Genomic DNA, 18,554 nt, shown 5'->3' on the forward strand with positions numbered 1-18,554 from the left:
TAAATATAACCTACGCAGCGCGACTACGTAAGCCGACATGACGATATAGATGGCGTCCGCAGCAATTCGTGGTCATCCCCGGACAAATCGAGAACCGTCCATTCAGGCACGTTTAACGAGCATAGCAGGCCGTCTACAACAATCGTCGTAGATTACAAGTTTTAAACTCTTAACACTCATTCAAGATAACCATTCCTGCTCAGTCATACAGCTTCCAATGTTCCTAGTGACTGCCCCATGGTAGCAGCGAGTGGGACGGGAACCCTGCACCGGGATGCCTGCGACCCCAGTTTTCCATCCCAAGTAACCAAACCTGGCAGGAGAACCTGAACATCCGTGGCCTACTACAGCAGCTCTCTCCAGCCAGGGCACCTGGCACCGAAATGCCAGTGCCCCAAGCTCTCCACCTCCAGCAATCACATCAACCAGCCTTAGCAAGAGAACCCGGGTCGGACACCTGGCACTAGGACAGCAGTGCCCCCCGGCCGCCTAGTTCCAGCAGTCACAGCATGTTGCTAGCCTGGGCACCCGTCACCGGGAGGCCAGCGCCTCCCTCCTGCCTCCTACTCCCAGCAACCACAGCAAGATGCCGTACCCCGAACACCTGACATGTGCCAGTGCTCACCGCCTGCTACTTACAGCAACCACACGCCACCTACTTACAGCAACCACAGCAAGTTGCCGTAGCCGGGACACCTGACACCGGGATGCCAGTGCCCACCGCCTGCTACTTACAGCAACCACAGCAAGTCGCCGTAGCCGGGACACCTGACACCGGGATGCCAGTGCCCACCGCGACCTACTTCCAGCAACCACAGCAAGTTGCCATAGCCGGGACACCTGACACCGGGATGCCAGTGACCCCACACTGTCTACTTCCAGCGATGGACCCACACAACTGGTCCACACAACGATGCTGCTCCCCCTGCCGTTTTTGTGGGGTTTCCAGGACAGAAGACATCTTGCCATAGATCAGCCCTCAGACCTCGCAAGCATGCCAAGTTGCTTTTCGTTCATGCTACCAAATCTGACCAATAGTAGCCGCAGCCATTACGTGGGGCCGCGATCGGCCCAGCCAGTCCATCCCTTAACTCCCGACAACCTAGTGGTCGTTCACCAAATCATCAAAGGATGCTGGGACACCCGTCCGTCAAGGGCGCGTTCATCGACCAGCAGAACTCCACCGTCGATAACCCATCTTCCCACGCCGACCAACTTTACACTCGCCAGCTCCAACGACCAGCGCACGGGCAAGCAACCCTGCTTCTCAGGAGGACTTATTGTGGGGATCTGCAAGGCCCAGGAGCCACAGTGGATCCTCAATTAAGCCTCCCCCAAACCGCTACTGGCCAAATCTCCATCAACCATTCCTCAACGCTCCAAATAATCGACGAAGGTTCGCCCTCGGCTGAGGCGGGGTCCTAGATAGTGAATTGGAGATACAAGTTAGCTGAATTTCAGGAGCAGGGCCACGCCTCAGCCACTCCCCCGTTTCCGGCCACACTCCAATAAATACCTACCCACTCGAAGCCTCGGCTCGCTCACGCTTTCCGCATCCCACCCTCCTTCCCTCTTGTTAAACCATTTTTCCCATGGTTATCATTTTCCACAGTCATTATCCTCCTGTTCCACATGGAGACCGGGGGATCTGCAAGGCCCGGGAGCCACAGTGGATCCTCAATTAAGCCTCCCCCAAACCGCTACTGGCCAAATCTCCATCAACCATTCCTCAATGCTCCAAATAATCGACGAAGGTTCGCCCTCAGCTGAGGCGGGGTCCTAGATAGTGAATGTTGGACTAGAGGGAACGTTTTTTTTAATTCTCTGTATGTAAGGTACTGAGAAAATGACAATAAAGCTGACTTTGACTTTGACTTTGACATAGGCATTCAAGAGAACTACTAGTGACCAGAAGTCATAAGTGCATCTCCTTTTTTAAACAAGCATCTAAGAGCATAAACCAGAGCAAAAGTACAGTGCAGAAACAAACGAATACAATAAGTGCAACAAACTAATACGAATACAATAAGTGCAACAAACTAATACAAATACAATAGATGATGTGGTCCTGTTCGTCTCCTCGGATCGTGACCTCCAGCATTCACTGGGGCGGTTTGCAGCTGAGTGTGAAGTGGCGGGGATGAGAGTTAGCATCTCCAAATCTGAAGCCATGGTGCTCTGCCGGAAACCGGTGGATTGCTCCCTCCAGGTGGGGACGGAGTGCCTACCGCAAGTGAAGGAGTTTAAGTACCTCGGGGTCTTGTTCACCAGTGAGGGTAAGATGGAGTATTTTCCTTACCAAATGTCATTATTGGCAACAGTTATTTATATTCATGAGGTCAGTTTCTATAACATAGATTTGACAGTTATGCCAGCCTTACAGATGCCCCTTCAAAAAAGACCTCTCTGTATGACCTTTATCAGCTTTTGCTTGACATGTGCATTTGTGATACACGTTTGTCTCATCATGCCTGTCTCACCAATAAAGCAAAGGTCAGCAGGAACTGTTGTACACCAGGCCGGCCCATTGACCCAAATGTCAAGAAAACATAGATTTCCTGCATATAAAATGAAGTATTGAAGAACTCAATTTAATAAAGGAAAAACTAATACATTGGCTTTCATGTACACACACATTGCACTTCCACCACCCACACACACACACTAATGATTTGCCATCATGCTGTTATTGTCTTACTGGCACTCTAGAGAGGAGTAATTTGGGATTGTGTGCCATCCTGTTTACTTGGTTGCAAAAAGGCTTTACATATATTATAAGTACCCACATCAACGGTTCAACTGTTCAGAAGACAAGGGGTGTATGTCACAGTTTGGATACTGTCAGTTGGCTGTGCTACTGAACTTCAAAGTGTTTTTGCTTTCGGTGGATGTCTAGAAATATAACTTTTTCCTACTGCATTGTGAGGGATTTTACTTTTTCATTCCACAACTGTTTATGTATGTTAAATGTACTGCCTCTGAGAAACCTAACTGAGTATATTGTACATATTCTAAGTGTCCAGAACAGCTGCATCCATGTGTTGGTTCTCCTGTCTCTTCACTCTGTGGCCCTCCTCAGTCCCATCTCTGCTCCTAGTCTGGCTTGTGGGCAGACAGCTGGGGCTCAGGGTGGGACTGCAGTGTGTTCAGACAGCGACTTGCTCTCGGTGGGGTGCACCCGGCAGCCAGGGTCTGCTGCAGGATGGAGATGTAGTGATTGGTGGGCTCTTTTCTCTTCACTTCCAACCTCCAGCTGTTGACAACGACTTCACTCAGCTGCCGCACTACAAACCTTGCACTGGGTAAAACTCTGCTCTGCACTATTTACTTTCAATACCGTGGAATGACAATGATTACGCAACAATAATTAGCATCTTTGCAACTTGGGTCTTTCTTTATATGACAGAAACTTAAAAATACAGATCAATACTGGTGGCTTCAACATTTTGATTGATCTTTCTCTCATTCACATTTCTTCTTCCTGTGGTCTCAGTTTAGAAAATGTTCCATTACAATACATATATGCTATGGTGTTTGCGGTGGAGGAAATCAATCACAGTACAAGGCTGCTACCAGGTGTGAAGCTGGGGTACCAGATCTTAGATAGCTGTGGCATACCGCCATGGGCTCTCAAGACAGCACTGTCACTGGTTGGAGGAGACAACGCCAGCTGTAATACAACAGACCCTCCAGACTATTCTGCTGGAGAAGGAATCATAGAAAGGAGAGGTAGCTTGTTGTGTATCTGTACTCTGTACATAACAGAATTGAGATGATGTTTCATTTTGGTTCTGTAAACATTATTTTTCATGTAACAAACCTTTCATTTCTTCTTTTGTTGCTGTCTTTAGGTGATCATCGTGTTCCCTTAATCATTGGTGGTCCTTCATCTGAAACAGTAAAGATACTCTCCAGAACCCTGGGGCCACTCTCTGTACCTTTAGTGAGTTTTGAATACAGAATAAACACTGTACTGTAACTTGTTTCTCCCTACTTTAGGGACCTGGTGCCATATTTTACTTCACTATCTTATACCATTGGCAATGTTTTATTTTTCCTTTCTGGGAGAGGACGTAATTTTACTCTAAACTGCAGTGAAAAGTTTCCTTCTAGGGCAGGAAAACAACACTTTTTGGGGATGAAGACATTAAGTCTGGGCAAACATCACATCAAACACACCTGCTTCTTTTAAGAAGATAGGTATGTATAACTTTTTTCTTCTGATCTTTCAGATCAGCTACTTCGCGAGCTGTCCATGTCTGAGTGACAGGCTCCAATTTCCTAACTTCTTCAGGACCATGCCCAGTGATATTTACCAAGCCCGGGCTATTGCCCAGCTTTCTATACGCTTCAATTGGACCTGGATCGGAGCAGTTGTAGAAAACAACGATTATGGCCTTGTGGCAATAAAGGTGTTTTCATTTGGCATCTATAGAAGACATCAACACTTGAATCCATTTCATAAATCTAATCTTTTTGCTCCTTTCAACTGTTTATGTCAGCTTTTTCAGGAGGAGACTCAGAGGGCAGGGGTGTGTCTGGCATTTGTAGAGACTCACCAAAGGGAAAACATTGTGAGCGACGCCAGACGAGCAGCCCTCACAATTCAGGCCTCGACTGCAAAAGTGATTCTGATCTTTACCCGGTACACATTTGTGAAAGAACTCTTTCTGCAACTAGTCAAGATAAATGTGAGCAAATGAAAAACAATTGTGTATTGAATATAGTAAATGCAATAGAGAATTAAGACATTTTATATTATAACAATATCATTCCTATCTTGATCGTGATCTTGTCTTCTTGCTATCACTAGGTGACTGACAGACAATATCTGGCAAGTGAGGCTTGGAGCACCAGTGGCGATCTTCTCCAAAATGTTGTCTCAACTAAAGTAGCAAAAGGGGTTTTTGGTGTTGCTGTTAAAAGTTCACCTATACCTGGATTTGAAAATTATATCAGAAGTTTGCACCCAATTCATCGTCCTGAAGATGAGTTCCTAAGAGAATTCTGGGAAGCGGAATTTGGGTGCAGTTCTGGGGCCTCACCTCTCTTTTCACATTCCTCATCATCTTTCAAATATGTAACCCCATTAAATATTTCTACATCATCTCCTGCCAATAGATTTTCTCAGAAAAGTTCTCTGCCACTCTGCAGTGGGACAAAGTCCTTGGAGGGAGTGAAGAATCCCTTCACTGATATCTCCCAGCTAAGAGTGACATATAACGTCTACCTTGCTGTTTATGCTGCAGCTCATGCGCTTCACAGCCTTCTCTCCTGCCCTGATAGAGAAAGCTCATCCGGAAACAACAGCTCCACCTGCTCTTCTCCAAAACACATCAAACCGATAGAGGTTAGCATGATACTCAGCATTTCACTGAGCCTGAAAATCTACCCTTTGTTTTTCAAATTCCATAATGATGTTAATAAACCCCCAAATAGGTTTGTCATAGGCATTATTTTGCACATGCTGTAAGTGTGTCAATATGACTATATTTAAAATCTTTATACTTTCAGCTGTTGCAGCACTTGAACAACCTGAATTTCACCACACCACAGGGGGAAATGTTTTATTTCCAAGGTGCCGACATTCCAGCAAAGTACGACCTTGTCAACTGGCAAGAAACCCCTGAGGGGTCACTCAAACTTGTTTTGATCGGTCGTGTGGACGGGTTTGACCTCCACCTTAATGAATCAACCATTCAGTGGAGCACAGGATCCAACCAGGTGGTTAAAAAATAACAATATTGATTCAGGCCAGTACTAAAATATGATTCACAAGGCATTTTGTCTTAAATATATTGTTTTTCTTAGGTGCCGACTTCAGTATGCACTGAGAGCTGTCCCCCAGGTACCCGAAAGGCCAACAAAAAAGGAGAACCTCTCTGCTGCTTTGACTGTGTCCAATGTGCTGAAGGGGAGATTAGCAATCAAACTGGTGAAGAAATTACAATCCAAAACATCAGAAAATGATGTTCCTTATATTTGAATCTCCTTTACCCTTCTCTCTCTTCCTCTCCCAGATTCCCTTCACTGTGAGCGTTGTCCATCTGATTTTTGGTCCAATGCTGAGCGAACTGCCTGCATCCCTCGCCAGCTGGACTTCCTTTCCTTTAATGAAACCTTGGGCATTGCCCTGACTACAGCAGCTGTGTCTGGTGCAGCGGTGACAACAGCTGTGTTTGTGGTGTTTCTTTATTACCGTCAAACACCTGTGGTGAGATCCTTAAATAATGTAAACAATACCGTACTGTACACTTTCAACAAATTGTCTTTGTGCAGCTTTAGCTGATCAATCTGTTTTATTTAATACCCTACCGTGCTATTTTTTCTACAAGGTAAATTGGAGAACAAAACACTAGGTTCACCTTAAACATGTCCTGTTTGGCTTATGGTTAATGTGCTTGACTTTTTTTAAATTTTTCAATTGTAGGTGCGAGCCAACAATTCAGAACTGAGCTTCCTGCTTCTCCTGTCCCTGAAGTTGTGCTTCCTGTGCTCACTGGTCTTCATTGGTCGTCCATCAGTTTGGTCTTGTCGATTCCAACAGGCAGCTTTTGGGATCAGCTTTGTACTTTGTGTTTCCTGCCTTCAAGTCAAGACTATAGTTGTTCTGGCAGCTTTCCGCTCAGCTAGGCCTGGTGCTGGAGCCTTGATGAAGTGGTTTGGTCCAGGCCAACAGAGAGGAAGCATTTGTCTTCTTACTTGTGTACAGGTACTAAACATTTTTTTAGTTTTAATTTGTTTTAATATGCACATAAACTTTGATATACAATATTTTACATTAATTTGATTACATTTTATTTTAAGACAGATTATCATCTGTGTGACATGGCTGTCCCTTAGCCCCCCTGTGCCTCAACGTGATCTGGGTTTCCAAGGGTCAACGGTCACCTTGGAGTGTGCCATGGCCTCTGTGGTGGGCTTCTCTCTGGTTCTGGGTTACATTGGTCTGCTGGCCTGCACCTGTCTCCTCCTGGCCTTTCTTGCTCGGAAACTCCCTGACAAGTTCAACGAGGCCAAACTGATCACCTTCAGCATGCTGATATTCTGTGCTGTCTGGGTGGCCTTTATCCCTGCTTACATTAGCTCTCCTGGAAAATACACTGTTGCTGTGGAGATTTTTGCAATCCTGGCCTCTAGCTATGGTTTACTGCTCTGCATTTTTGCCCCCAAATGTTTCATCATTCTCTTGAGGCCTGAGAAAAACACAAAAAAACACCTGATGGCCCGATGACTGGCATAAATTAACAATGCACACGTATGAGTAAATCAAATATCACCAATATTCCCCATACAGCCATTCTTCAGGTCCTCCTAGTTTTAGTTTTTTTTTCAATTTCTATGCATTTATCATATTCCTTAAATGTAATGTCATGAAACTATAAAAAATGTTGATTGATTTTCAAAAAAATAAGAAATATTGTATGTTATAGTAACTATTGTTGCTTTAGTGTTTAGCATATCTCTACATGTCATTGCCTAATGCCATATCTATAATTACTGAAGATATTAAACCTTTCACATAATAAAAAGAATGTTCATATCAAATTGTGTTTATTGTCTCTGTGAAAAGATCAATCACAGAATGAAAGCAGGCACCTGTCTTATGTTAAATATTTCTCGTATTGGGTTCTGATGTTGCAGACTGTACTATGGATGTACATTCAAGGTTTCTGTACTTGATAGCTGCATATATTGTTGTGAAGTGATTGTTGTCAATATCTGGAAGACAAATAACTACAGTGGTAATGGGAGCTCAGTGGACTGCAATAGTCTAGAAAACATACCAAAATACAGAAGAACTGCCAGTGCATAGAACAAAATTGAACAGAGCTAAAACACCAAGTATCTTTCATCGGGACATCTGGAACAAAAAAGAAAACATGTACAAATTGAATAAAACACCAATTTAAAAACACAACCAAAATACAGAATTGCACTGCACAAATATAAAACATTAGCAAATAAAGAAACCATGGAAGTTCCAGGAATGAGTAACAAAAAAAAGGTGTTTCTATTGGAGATTATAGACTGCCAAGGTTTGTAGTTCATGGGGATAATTGCAGTCCCATGCTCTGACTCTAAGTCATTCATCATGTGTAATTCATCAGTTTATTTTAATCAGGAAGCTAGTGAGGTTTGTATAGCAATAACTATTTAATTATCTTTTCCAATGTGGCAATTCCTAAAATCCTCGAGCCCAAAGAGAGTCGTGACGGGTCGACCGATTCTTCCACAGAATACGTTCTTTTGATTTGATACATGTTAGCCAGGCAGCAACCTCCGGTTCCGAAAATGAAGCCATCACGGAAGTGCCTTAAACTCTCATTACCCATGACACTCAATTATACCATAGTAGCACAGTACATAGCATGCACGATACCAAGCTAATGCTACCATCCGTGGCTCGCTCGACCAGTGTACGTCACCGAACAACGTAACGTATCAACATAACACAACATATTCAACATTACTCAAAAACGCAACGCGACGACGTAACGTGACAACTTAACGTGACAACTGAACAACGTAGCAATGTAGCCTGACGACATGGCGTGACAACGTAACAGAACATAAAAACGCAACGCAACAACGCAACAATGCAACAAGTAACGCAACAAGTAAGGCAACAAGTAACGCAACAAGTAACGCAACAAGTAAGACAACAAGTAACGCAACAATTAACGCAACGCAACGACGCTACGCAACATGTAAACGACGCAAAGACACGATGCAATGACACGACGCAACGACACGATGCAACAAGTATCGCAACAAGTATCACAACAAGTATCGCAGCAAAGCAACGCAATGCAGCAACGCAACGCAGCAACGCAACAATGCATTGCAGCAACACAACAACGTAGCGGGACAACCGCCCTTAGAGGGCTCTCTAACGAAACGTTATACGACATCCAAATAAAAATGGAACCATTAATCTACCTTGCCGTTCGCCTCGACCTGACTCGAATCCAATCGTTCCAATCCAATTCGTGCCTTGCCGCTACATAACGCATAAATATAACCTACGCAGCGCGACTACGTAAGCCGACATGACGATATAGATGGCGTCCGCAGCAATTCGTGGTCATCCCCGGACAAATCGAGAACCGTCCATTCAGGCACGTTTAACGAGCATAGCAGGCCGTCTACAACACTCGTCGTAGATTACAAGTTTTAAACTCTTAACACTCATTCAAGATAACCATTCCTGCTCAGTCATACAGCTTCCAATGTTCCTAGTGACTGCCCCATGGTAGCAGCGAGTGGGACGGGAACCCTGCACCGGGATGCCTGCGACCCCAGTTTTCCATCCCAAGTAACCAAACCTGGCAGGAGAACCTGAACATCCGTGGCCTACTACAGCAGCTCTCTCCAGCCAGGGCACCTGGCACTGGAATGCCAGTGCCCCAAGCTCTCCACCTCCAGCAATCACATCAACCAGCCTTAGCAAGAGAACCCGGGTCGGACACCTGGCACTAGGACAGCAGTGCCCCCCGGCCGCCTAGTTCCAGCAGTCACAGCATGTTGCTAGCCTGGGCACCCGTCACCGGGAGGCCAGCGCCTCCCTCCCGCCTCGTACTCCCAGCAACCACAGCAAGATGCCGTAGCCGGGACACCTGACACCGGGATGCCAGTGCCCTTCGCCTGCTACTTACAGCAACCACAGCAAGTCGCCGTAGCCGGGACACCTGACACCGGGATGCCAGTGCCCCCACACCGTCTACTTCCAGCGATGGACCCACACAACTGGTCCACACAACGATGCTGCTCCCCCTGCCGCTTTTGGGGGGTTTCCAGGACAGAAGACATCTTGCCATAGATCAGCCCTCAGACCTCGCAAGCATGCCAAGTTGCTTTTCGTTCATGCTACCAAATCTGACCAATAGTAGCCGCAGCCATTACGTGGGGCCGCGATCGACCCAGCCAGTCCATCCCTTAACTCCCGACAACCTAGTGGTCGTTCACCAAATCATCAAAGGATGCTGGGACACCCATCCGTCAAGGGCGCGTTCATTGACCAGCAGAACTCCACCGTCGATAACCCATCTTCCCACGCCTACCAACTATACACTCGCCAGCTCCAACGACCAGCGCACGGGCAGGCAACCCTGCTTCTCAGGAGGACTTCTTGTGGGGATCTGCAAGGCCCAGGAGCCACAGTGGATCCTCAATTAAGCCTCCCCCAAACCGCTACTGGCCAAATCTCCATCAACCATTCCTCAACGCTCCAAATAATCGACGAAGGTTCGCCCTCGGCTGAGGCGGGGTCCTAGATAGTGAATTGGAGATACAAGTTAGCTGAATTTCAGGAGCAGGGCCACGCCTCAGCCACTCCCCCGTTTCCGGCCACACTCCTATAAATACCTACCCACTCTAAGCCTCGGCCCGCTCGCGCTTTCCGCATCCCACCATCCCTCCCTCTTGTTAAACCATTTTTCCCATGGTTATCATTTTCCACAGTCATTATCCTCCTGTTCCACATGGAGACCGGGGGATCTGCAAGGCCCGGGAGCCACAGTGGATCCTCAATTAAGCCTCCCCCAAACCGCTACTGGCCAAATCTCCATCAACCATTCCTCAATGCTCCAAATAATCGACGAAGGTTCGCCCTCAGCTGAGGCGGGGTCCTAGATAGTGAATGTTGGACTAGAGGGAACGGTTTTTCAACTTCTCTGTATGTAAGGTACTGAGAAAATGACAATAAAGCTGACTTTGACTTTGACTTTGACATAGGTATTCAAGAGAACTACTAGTCACCAGAAGTCATAAGTGCATCTCCTTTTTTAAACAAGCATCTAAGAGCATAAACCAGAGCAAAAGTACAGTACAGAAACAAACGAATACAATAAGTGCAACAAACTAATACGAATACAATAAGTGCAACAAACTAATACAAATACAATAGATGATGTGGTCCTAATGGTCTCCTCGGATCGTGACCTCCAGCATTCACTGGGGCGGTTTGCAGCTGAGTGTGAAGTGGCGGGGATGAGAGTTAGCATCTCCAAATCTGAGGCCATGGTGCTCTGCCGGAAACCGGTGGATTGCTCCCTCCAGGTGGGGACGGAGTGCCTACCGCAAGCGAAGGAGTTCAAGTACCTCGGGGTCTGGTTCAAGAGTGAGGGTAAGATGGAGCGTGAGATCGACAGGCGGATCGGTGTGGCTGCAGCAGTAAAACAGGTGCTGCACCGGACCGTCTTGGTGAAGAGAGAGCTGAGCCGGAAGGCGAAGATCTCAATTTACTGGTCGGTCTACGTTCCTACCCTCACCTATGGTCACGAACTCTGGGTAGCGACCGAAAGGACAAGGTCGCGGTAACAAGAGGCCAAAATGAGTTTCCCCCGTAGGGTGGCCGGGCTCAGCCTTAGAGATAGGGTAAGGAGCTCGGACATCAGGAGGGAACCTGGAGTCGAGCCGCGACTCCTTCACGTCGAAAGGAGTCAGCTGAGGTGGTTCGGGCATCTAATTAGGATGCCTCCTGGACGCCTACCACTGGAGGTTTTCCGGGCACGTCCAACTGGAAGGAGACCCCGGGGAAGACCCAGAACAGGCTGGAGGGATTATATCTCTCAGCTCGCCTGGGAATGCCTCGGTATCCCCCAGTATGAGCTGGAAAATGCTGCGGGCGAGAGGGAAGTCAGGGTCAGCCTGCTTGGCCTGCTGCCACCACAACCCGACCCCGGATAAGCGGAGGAAAATGGATGGATGGATGGATGATACTAGCAGTGGGTTTCAGCACGGTCATGGCAGGAGGCACGACCACGGTCCAGGTATAACCACGATCCATGGAAAACCTGCAAAGAACCTTTCAGAATTACTGACCTAATCTTTTATCCCTAAATAGGTAATACCTGTAATGTCTATTGTCTGTTGTCTGTTTTTGCCATGCTGCGAGTCAAATTACCCATGAAGGAGAATAAAGACGAACCAAACTAAACGTGATCTGGTCAGAGAGAATTGCAAACGCTGTTTTTGAGAGCCATCTTAAAACACACTAAAAGCCCATACATATAATTAAATGATGAGAATTGGTGTGTCCTTCTAAAACTGTTACAAGGACATGGTCTGAAATGTATCATTTGTTGATGAGTAAGTCCTTTTACCTTTAGCTAATGTCATGATGTCATGACAGAAATCTTAACAGTAGCTGCAACTCTGCACTGACAGAGTATTTTCCTTACCAAATGTCATTATTGGCAACAGTTATTTATATTCATGAGGTCAGTTTCTATAACATAGATGTGACAGTTATGCCAGCCTTAGAGATGCCTCTTCAAAAAAGACCTCTCTGTATGACCTTTACCAGCTTTTGCTTGACATGTGCATTTGCGATACACGTTTGTCTCATCATGCCTGTCTCACCAATAAAGCAAAGGTCAGCAGGAACTGTTGTATACCAGGCCGGCCCATTGACCCAAATATCAAGAAAACATAGATTTCCTGCATATAAAATGAAGTATTGAAGAACTCAATTTAATAAAGGAAAAACTAATACATTGGCTTTCATGTACACACACATTGCACTTCCACCACCCACACACACACACTAATGATTTGCCATCATGCTGTTATTGTCTTACTGGCACTCTAGAGAGGAGTAATTTGGGATTGTGTGCCATCCTGTTTACTTGGTTGCAAAAAGGCTTTACATATATTATAAGTACCCACATCAACGGTTCAACTGTTCAGAAGACAAGGGGTGTATGTCACAGTTTGGATACTGTCAGTTGGCTGTGCTACTGAACTTCAAAGTGTTTTTGCTTTCGGTGGATGTCTAGAAATATAACTTTTTCCTACTGCATTGTGAGGGATTTTACTTTTTCATTCCACAACTGTTTATGTATGTTAAATGTACTGCCTCTGAGAAACCTAACTGAGTATATTGTACATATTCTAAGTGTCCAGAACAGCTGCATCCATGTGTTGGTTCTCCTGTCTCTTCACTCTGTGGCCCTCCTCAGTCCCATCTCTGCTCCTAGTCTGGCTTGTGGGCAGACAGCTGGGGCTCAGGGTGGGACTGCAGTGTGTTCAGACAGCGACTTGCTCTCGGTGGGGTGCAACCGGCAACCAGGGTCTGCTGCAGGATGGAGATGTAGTGATTGGTGGGCTCTTTTCTCTTCACTTCCAACCTCCAGCTGTTGACAACGACTTCACTCAGCTGCCGCACTACAAACCTTGCACTGGGTAAAACTCTGCTCTGCACTATTTACTTTCAATACCGTGGAATGACAATGATTGCGCAACAATAATTAGCATCTTTGCAACTTGGGTCTTTCTTTATATGACAGAAACTTAAAAATACAGATCAATACTGGTGGCTTCAACATTTTGATTGATCTTTCTCTCATTTTCATTTCTTCTTCCTGTGGTCTCAGTTTAGAAAATGTTCCATTACAATACTTATATGCTATGGTGTTTGCGGTGGAGGAAATCAATCACAGTACAAGGCTGCTACCAGGTGTGAAGCTGGGGTACCAGATCTTAGATAGCTGTGGCCGGCCGCCGTGGGCTCTCAAGACAGCACTGTCACTGGTTGGAGGAGACAACGCCAGCTGTAATACAACAGACCCTTCAGACTATTCTGCTGGAGAAGGAATCATAGAAAGGAGAGGTAGCTTGTTGTGTATCTGTACTCTGTCCATAACAGAATTGAGATGATGTATTTTGGTTCTGTAAACATTATTTTTCATGTAGCAAACCCTTCATTTCTTCTTTTATTGCTGTCTAGGTGATCATCGTGTTCCCTTAATCATTGGTGGTCATTCATCCGTAACAGGACAGATACTCTCCAGAACCCTGGGGCCACTCTCTGTACCTTTAGTGAGTTTTGAATACAGAATAAACACTGTACTGTAACTTGTTTCTCCCTACTTTAGGGACCTGGTGCCATATTTGACTTCACTATCTTATACCATTGGAAATGTTTTATTTTTCTTTCTGGGAGAGGACATCATTTTACTCTAAACTGCAATGAAAGGTTTCCTTCTAGGGCAGGAAAACAACACTTTTTGGGGATGAAGATATTAAGTCTGGGCAAACATAACATCAAACACACCTGCTTCTTTTAAGAAGATAGGTATGTGTAACTTTTTTCTTCTGATCTTTCAGATCAGCTACTTCGCGAGCTGTCCATGTCTGAGTGACAGGCTCCAATTTCCTAACTTCTTCAGGACCATGCCCAGTGATATTTACCAAGCCCGGGCTATTGCCCAGCTTTCTATACGCTTCAATTGGACCTGGATCGGAGCAGTTGTAGAAAACAACGATTATGGCCTTGTGGCAATAAAGGTGTTTTCATTTGGCATCTATACAAGACATCAACACTTGAATCCATTTCATAAATCTAATCTTTTTGCTCCTTTCAACTGTTTATGTCAGCTTTTTCAGGAGGAGACTCGGAGGGCAGGGGTGTGTCTGGCATTTGTAGAGACTCTCCAAAGGGAAAGCATTGTGAGTGACGCCAGACGAGCAGCCCTCACAATTCAGGCCTCGACTGCAAAAGTGATTCTGATCTTTACCTGGTACACATTTGTGAAAGAACTGTTTCTGCAACTAGCCAAGATAAATGTGAGCAAATGAAAAACAATTGTGTATTGAATATAGTAAATGCAATAGAGAATTAAGACATTTTATATTATAACGATCTCATTTCTAACGTGATCGTGATCTTGTCTTCTTGCTATCACTAGGTGACTGACAGACAATATCTGGCAAGTGAGGCTTGGAGCACCAGTGGTGATCTTCTCCAAAATGTTGTCTCAACTAAAGTAGCAAAAGGGGTTTTTGGTGTTGCTGTTAAAAGTTCACCTATACCTGGATTTGAAAATTATATCAGAAGTTTGCACCCAATTCATCGTCCTGAAGATGAGTTCCTAAGAGAATTCTGGGAAGCGGAATTTGGGTGCAGTTCTGGGGCCTCACCTCTCTTTTCACATTCCTCTCCATCTTTCAAATATGTAACCCCATTAAATATTTCTACATCATCTCCTGCCAATAGATTTTCTCAGAAAGGTTCTCTGCCACTCTGCAGTGGGACAGAGTCCCTGGAGGGAGTGAAGAATCCCTTCGCTGATATCTCCCGGTTTAGGGTGACATATAACGTCTACCTTGCTGTTTATGCTGCAGCTCATGCCCTTCACAGCCTTCTCTCCTGCCCCGATAGAGAAAGCTCATCCGGAAACAACAGCTCCACCTGCTCTTCTCCAAAACACATCAAACCGATAGAGGTTAGCATGATACTCAGCATTTCACTGAGCCTGAAAATCTACCCTTTGCTTTACAAATTCCATAATGATGTTAATAAACCCTCAAATAGGTTTGTCATAGGCATTATTTTGCACATGCTGTCAGTGTGTCAATATGACTATATTTAATATCCTTATACTTTCAGCTGTTGCAGCACTTGAACAACCTGAATTTCACCACACCACAGGGGGAAATGTTTTATTTCCAAGGTTCCGACATTCCAGCAAAGTACGACCTTGTCAACTGGCAAGAAACCCCTGAGGGGTCACTCAAACTTGCTTTGATTGGTCGTGTGGACGGGTTTGACCTCTACCTTAATGAATCAGCTATTCAGTGGAGCACAGGATCCAACCAGGTGGTTAAAAAATAACAATATTGATTCAGGCCAGTACTAAAATATGATTCACAAGGCATTTTGTCTTAAATATATTGTTTTTGTTAGGTGCCGACTTCAGTGTGCACTGAGAGCTGTCCCCCAGGTACCCGAAAGGCCAACAAAAAAGGAGAACCTCTCTGCTGCTTTGACTGTGTCCAATGTGCTGAAGGGGAGATTAGCAATCAAACTGGTGAAGAAATTACAATCCAAAACATCAGAAAATGATGTTCCTTATATTTGAATCTCCTTTACCCTTCTCTCTCTTCCTCTCCCAGATTCCCTTCACTGTGAGCGTTGTCCATCTGATTTTTGGTCCAATGCTGAGCGAACTGCCTGCATCCCTCGCCAGCTGGACTTCCTTTCCTTTAATGAAACCTTGGGCATTGCCCTGACTACAGCAGCTGTGTCTGGTGCAGTGGTGTCAACAGCTGTGTTTGTGATGTTTCTCTGTTACCGTCAAACACCTGTGGTAAGAACCTAGACTAATATAACACATGAGTGTGTTGTATGCATTTGAAATTCTTCCACATTTGTTTCTTTAATTTGTTTTTTTGTCCGTGCACAGGTATTGTATTGTTTAAGTGGTCACGTATTTGTCTGGTAATCTGATTCCCCTCAAGGTGCGAGCCAACAATTCAGAACTGAGCTTCCTGCTTCTCCTGTCCCTGAAGTTGTGCTTCCTGTGCTCACTGGTCTTCATTGGTCGTCCATCAGTCTGGTCTTGTCGGTTCCAACAGGCAGCTTTTGGGATCAGCTTTGTACTTTGTGTTTCCTGCCTGCTAGTCAAAACCGTAGTAGTTCTTGCTGTTTTCCGTTCAGCTCGGCCTGGTGCTGGAGCCTTGATGAAGTGGTTTGGTCCAGGCCAACAGAGAGGAAGTGTCTGCCTCTTTACATCTATACAGGTGTGAATACTGTTTTGGTGATTCAATGATGAAAACTTTTCTTCACTTGATATAAAAAATGATAACACTGACATGTGTTTACTTTTCATCCAGATTATCATCTGTGTGACATGGTTGTCCCTCAGCCCCCCTGTGCCTCAACGTGATCTGGGTTTCCAAGGGTCAACGGTCACCTTGGAGTGTGCCATGGCCTCTGTGGTGGGCTTCTCTCTGGTTCTGGGTTACATTGGTCTGCTGGCCTGCACCTGTCTCCTCCTGGCCTTTCTTGCTCGGAAACTTCCTGACAAGTTCAACGAGGCCAAACTGATCACCTTCAGCATGCTGATATTCTGTGCTGTCTGGGTGGCCTTTGTCCCTGCTTACATTAGCTCTCCTGGGAAATACACTGTTGCTGTGGAGATTTTTGCAATCCTGGCCTCTAGCTATGGTTTACTGCTCTGCATTTTTTCCCCCAAATGTTTCATCATTCTTTTGAGGCCTGAGAAAAACACAAAAAAACACCTGATGGCCCGATGACTGGCATAAATTAACAATGCACACGTATGAGTAAATCAAATATGACCAATATTCCCCACACAGCCATTCTTCAGGTCCTCTTAGTTTTAGTTTTTTTTTTCAATTTCTATGCATTTATCAAATGTAATGTCATGAAACTATAAAAAAATGTTGATTGATTTTCAAAAAAATAAGAAATATTGTATGTTATAGTCACTATTGTTGCTTTAGTGTTTAGCATATCTCTACATGTCATTGCCTAATGCCATATCTATAATTACTGAAGATATCAAACCTTTCACATAATAAAAAGAATGTTCATATCAAATTGTGTTTATTGTCTCTGTGAAAAGATCAATCACAGAATGAAAGCAGGCACCTGTCTTATGTTAAATATTTCTCGTATTGGGTTCTGATGTTGCAGACTGTACTATGGATGTACATTCAAGGTTTCTGTACTCAATACCTGCATATATTGTTGTGAAGTGCTTGTGGTCAATATCAGGAAGACAAATAACTACAGTGGTAATGGGAGCTCAGTGGACTGCAATAGTCTAGAAAACATACCAAAATACAGAAGAACTGCCAGTGCATAGAACAAAATTGAACAGAACTAAAACACCAAGTATCTTTCATTGGGACATCTGGAACAAAAAAGAAAACAAATACAAATTGAATAAAACACCAATTTAAAACGACAACCAAAATACAGAATTGCACTGCACATATATAAACCATTAGCAAATAAAGAAACCATGCAAGTTCCAGGAATGAGTAACAAAAAAAAGGTGTTTCTACTGGAGATTAAAGACTGCCAAGGTTTGTAGCTCATGGGGATACTTGCAGTCCCATGCTCTGACTCTAAGTCATTCGTCATGTGTAATTCATCAGTTCATTTTAATCAGGAAGCTAGTGAGGTTTGTATAGCAATAACTATTTAATTATCTTTTCCAATGTGGCAATACCTATTTAATCTATTTTGAATTAAAATTATTTGCCAATTGACATGGTGCAGAGAAACACATTAAAGCAGTTCATTTGATGACAAGACATTTAATTGATTACAATTTATTATTTTGTATACATGGAGAGACAGCGAAGTTAATGTTAAATTTAACAACGTGCTTACTGTGTGTAAAGTGGAGCCTTCTAACCCTGCAACAGTGTCAGTTGTCAGTTGTTTGTTTTTGCCATGCTGAGAGTCAAATTACCCATGAAGGAGAATAAAGACGAACCAAACTAAACGTGATCTGGTCTGAGGGAATTGCAAACGCTGTTTTTGAGAGCCATCTTAAAACACACTAAAAGCCCATACATATAATTAAATGATGAGACTTGGTGTGTCCTTCTAAAACTGTTACAAGGACATGTTCTGAAATGTATCATTTGTTGATGAGTAAGTCCTTTTACCTTCAGCTAATGTCATGATGTCATGACAGAAATCTTCACAGTAGCAGCAACTCTGCACTGACAGAGTATTTTCCTTACCAAATGTCATTATTGGCAACAGTTATTTATATTCATGAGGTCAG

At 44.5% G+C, this 18,554-nt stretch overlaps 2 protein-coding genes across 2 annotated transcripts; both read left to right on the forward strand.

The window, feature by feature from the left end:
• Nucleotides 1-3,512: 3,512 nt before the first annotated feature.
• On the forward strand, nt 3,513-7,234 carry LOC306700832 (extracellular calcium-sensing receptor-like; the record flags this gene model as incomplete). The annotated part of the gene is made up of 10 exons (XM_079165955.1): nt 3,513-3,729; nt 3,852-3,943; nt 4,233-4,412; nt 4,503-4,691; nt 4,814-5,350; nt 5,515-5,724; nt 5,812-5,935; nt 6,021-6,214; nt 6,431-6,712; nt 6,812-7,234. The coding sequence occupies exons 1-10, from the start codon at nt 3,528-3,530 to the stop codon at nt 7,232-7,234; spliced, it is 2,433 nt and encodes an 810-aa protein (XP_079022081.1). The 5' UTR covers nt 3,513-3,527.
• Nucleotides 7,235-13,398: 6,164 nt separating this feature from the next.
• Nucleotides 13,399-17,043, forward strand: LOC306700852 (extracellular calcium-sensing receptor-like; the record flags this gene model as incomplete). The annotated part of the gene is made up of 10 exons (XM_079165978.1): nt 13,399-13,615; nt 13,733-13,824; nt 14,113-14,292; nt 14,383-14,571; nt 14,694-15,230; nt 15,395-15,604; nt 15,692-15,815; nt 15,901-16,094; nt 16,246-16,527; nt 16,621-17,043. The coding sequence occupies exons 1-10, from the start codon at nt 13,414-13,416 to the stop codon at nt 17,041-17,043; spliced, it is 2,433 nt and encodes an 810-aa protein (XP_079022104.1). The 5' UTR covers nt 13,399-13,413.
• Nucleotides 17,044-18,554: the final 1,511 nt, after the last annotated feature.

This window comes from Pholis gunnellus (genome assembly GCF_910591455.1).
Source record: "Pholis gunnellus genome assembly, chromosome: 9".
Taxonomy (NCBI): Eukaryota; Metazoa; Chordata; class Actinopteri; order Perciformes; family Pholidae; genus Pholis; species Pholis gunnellus.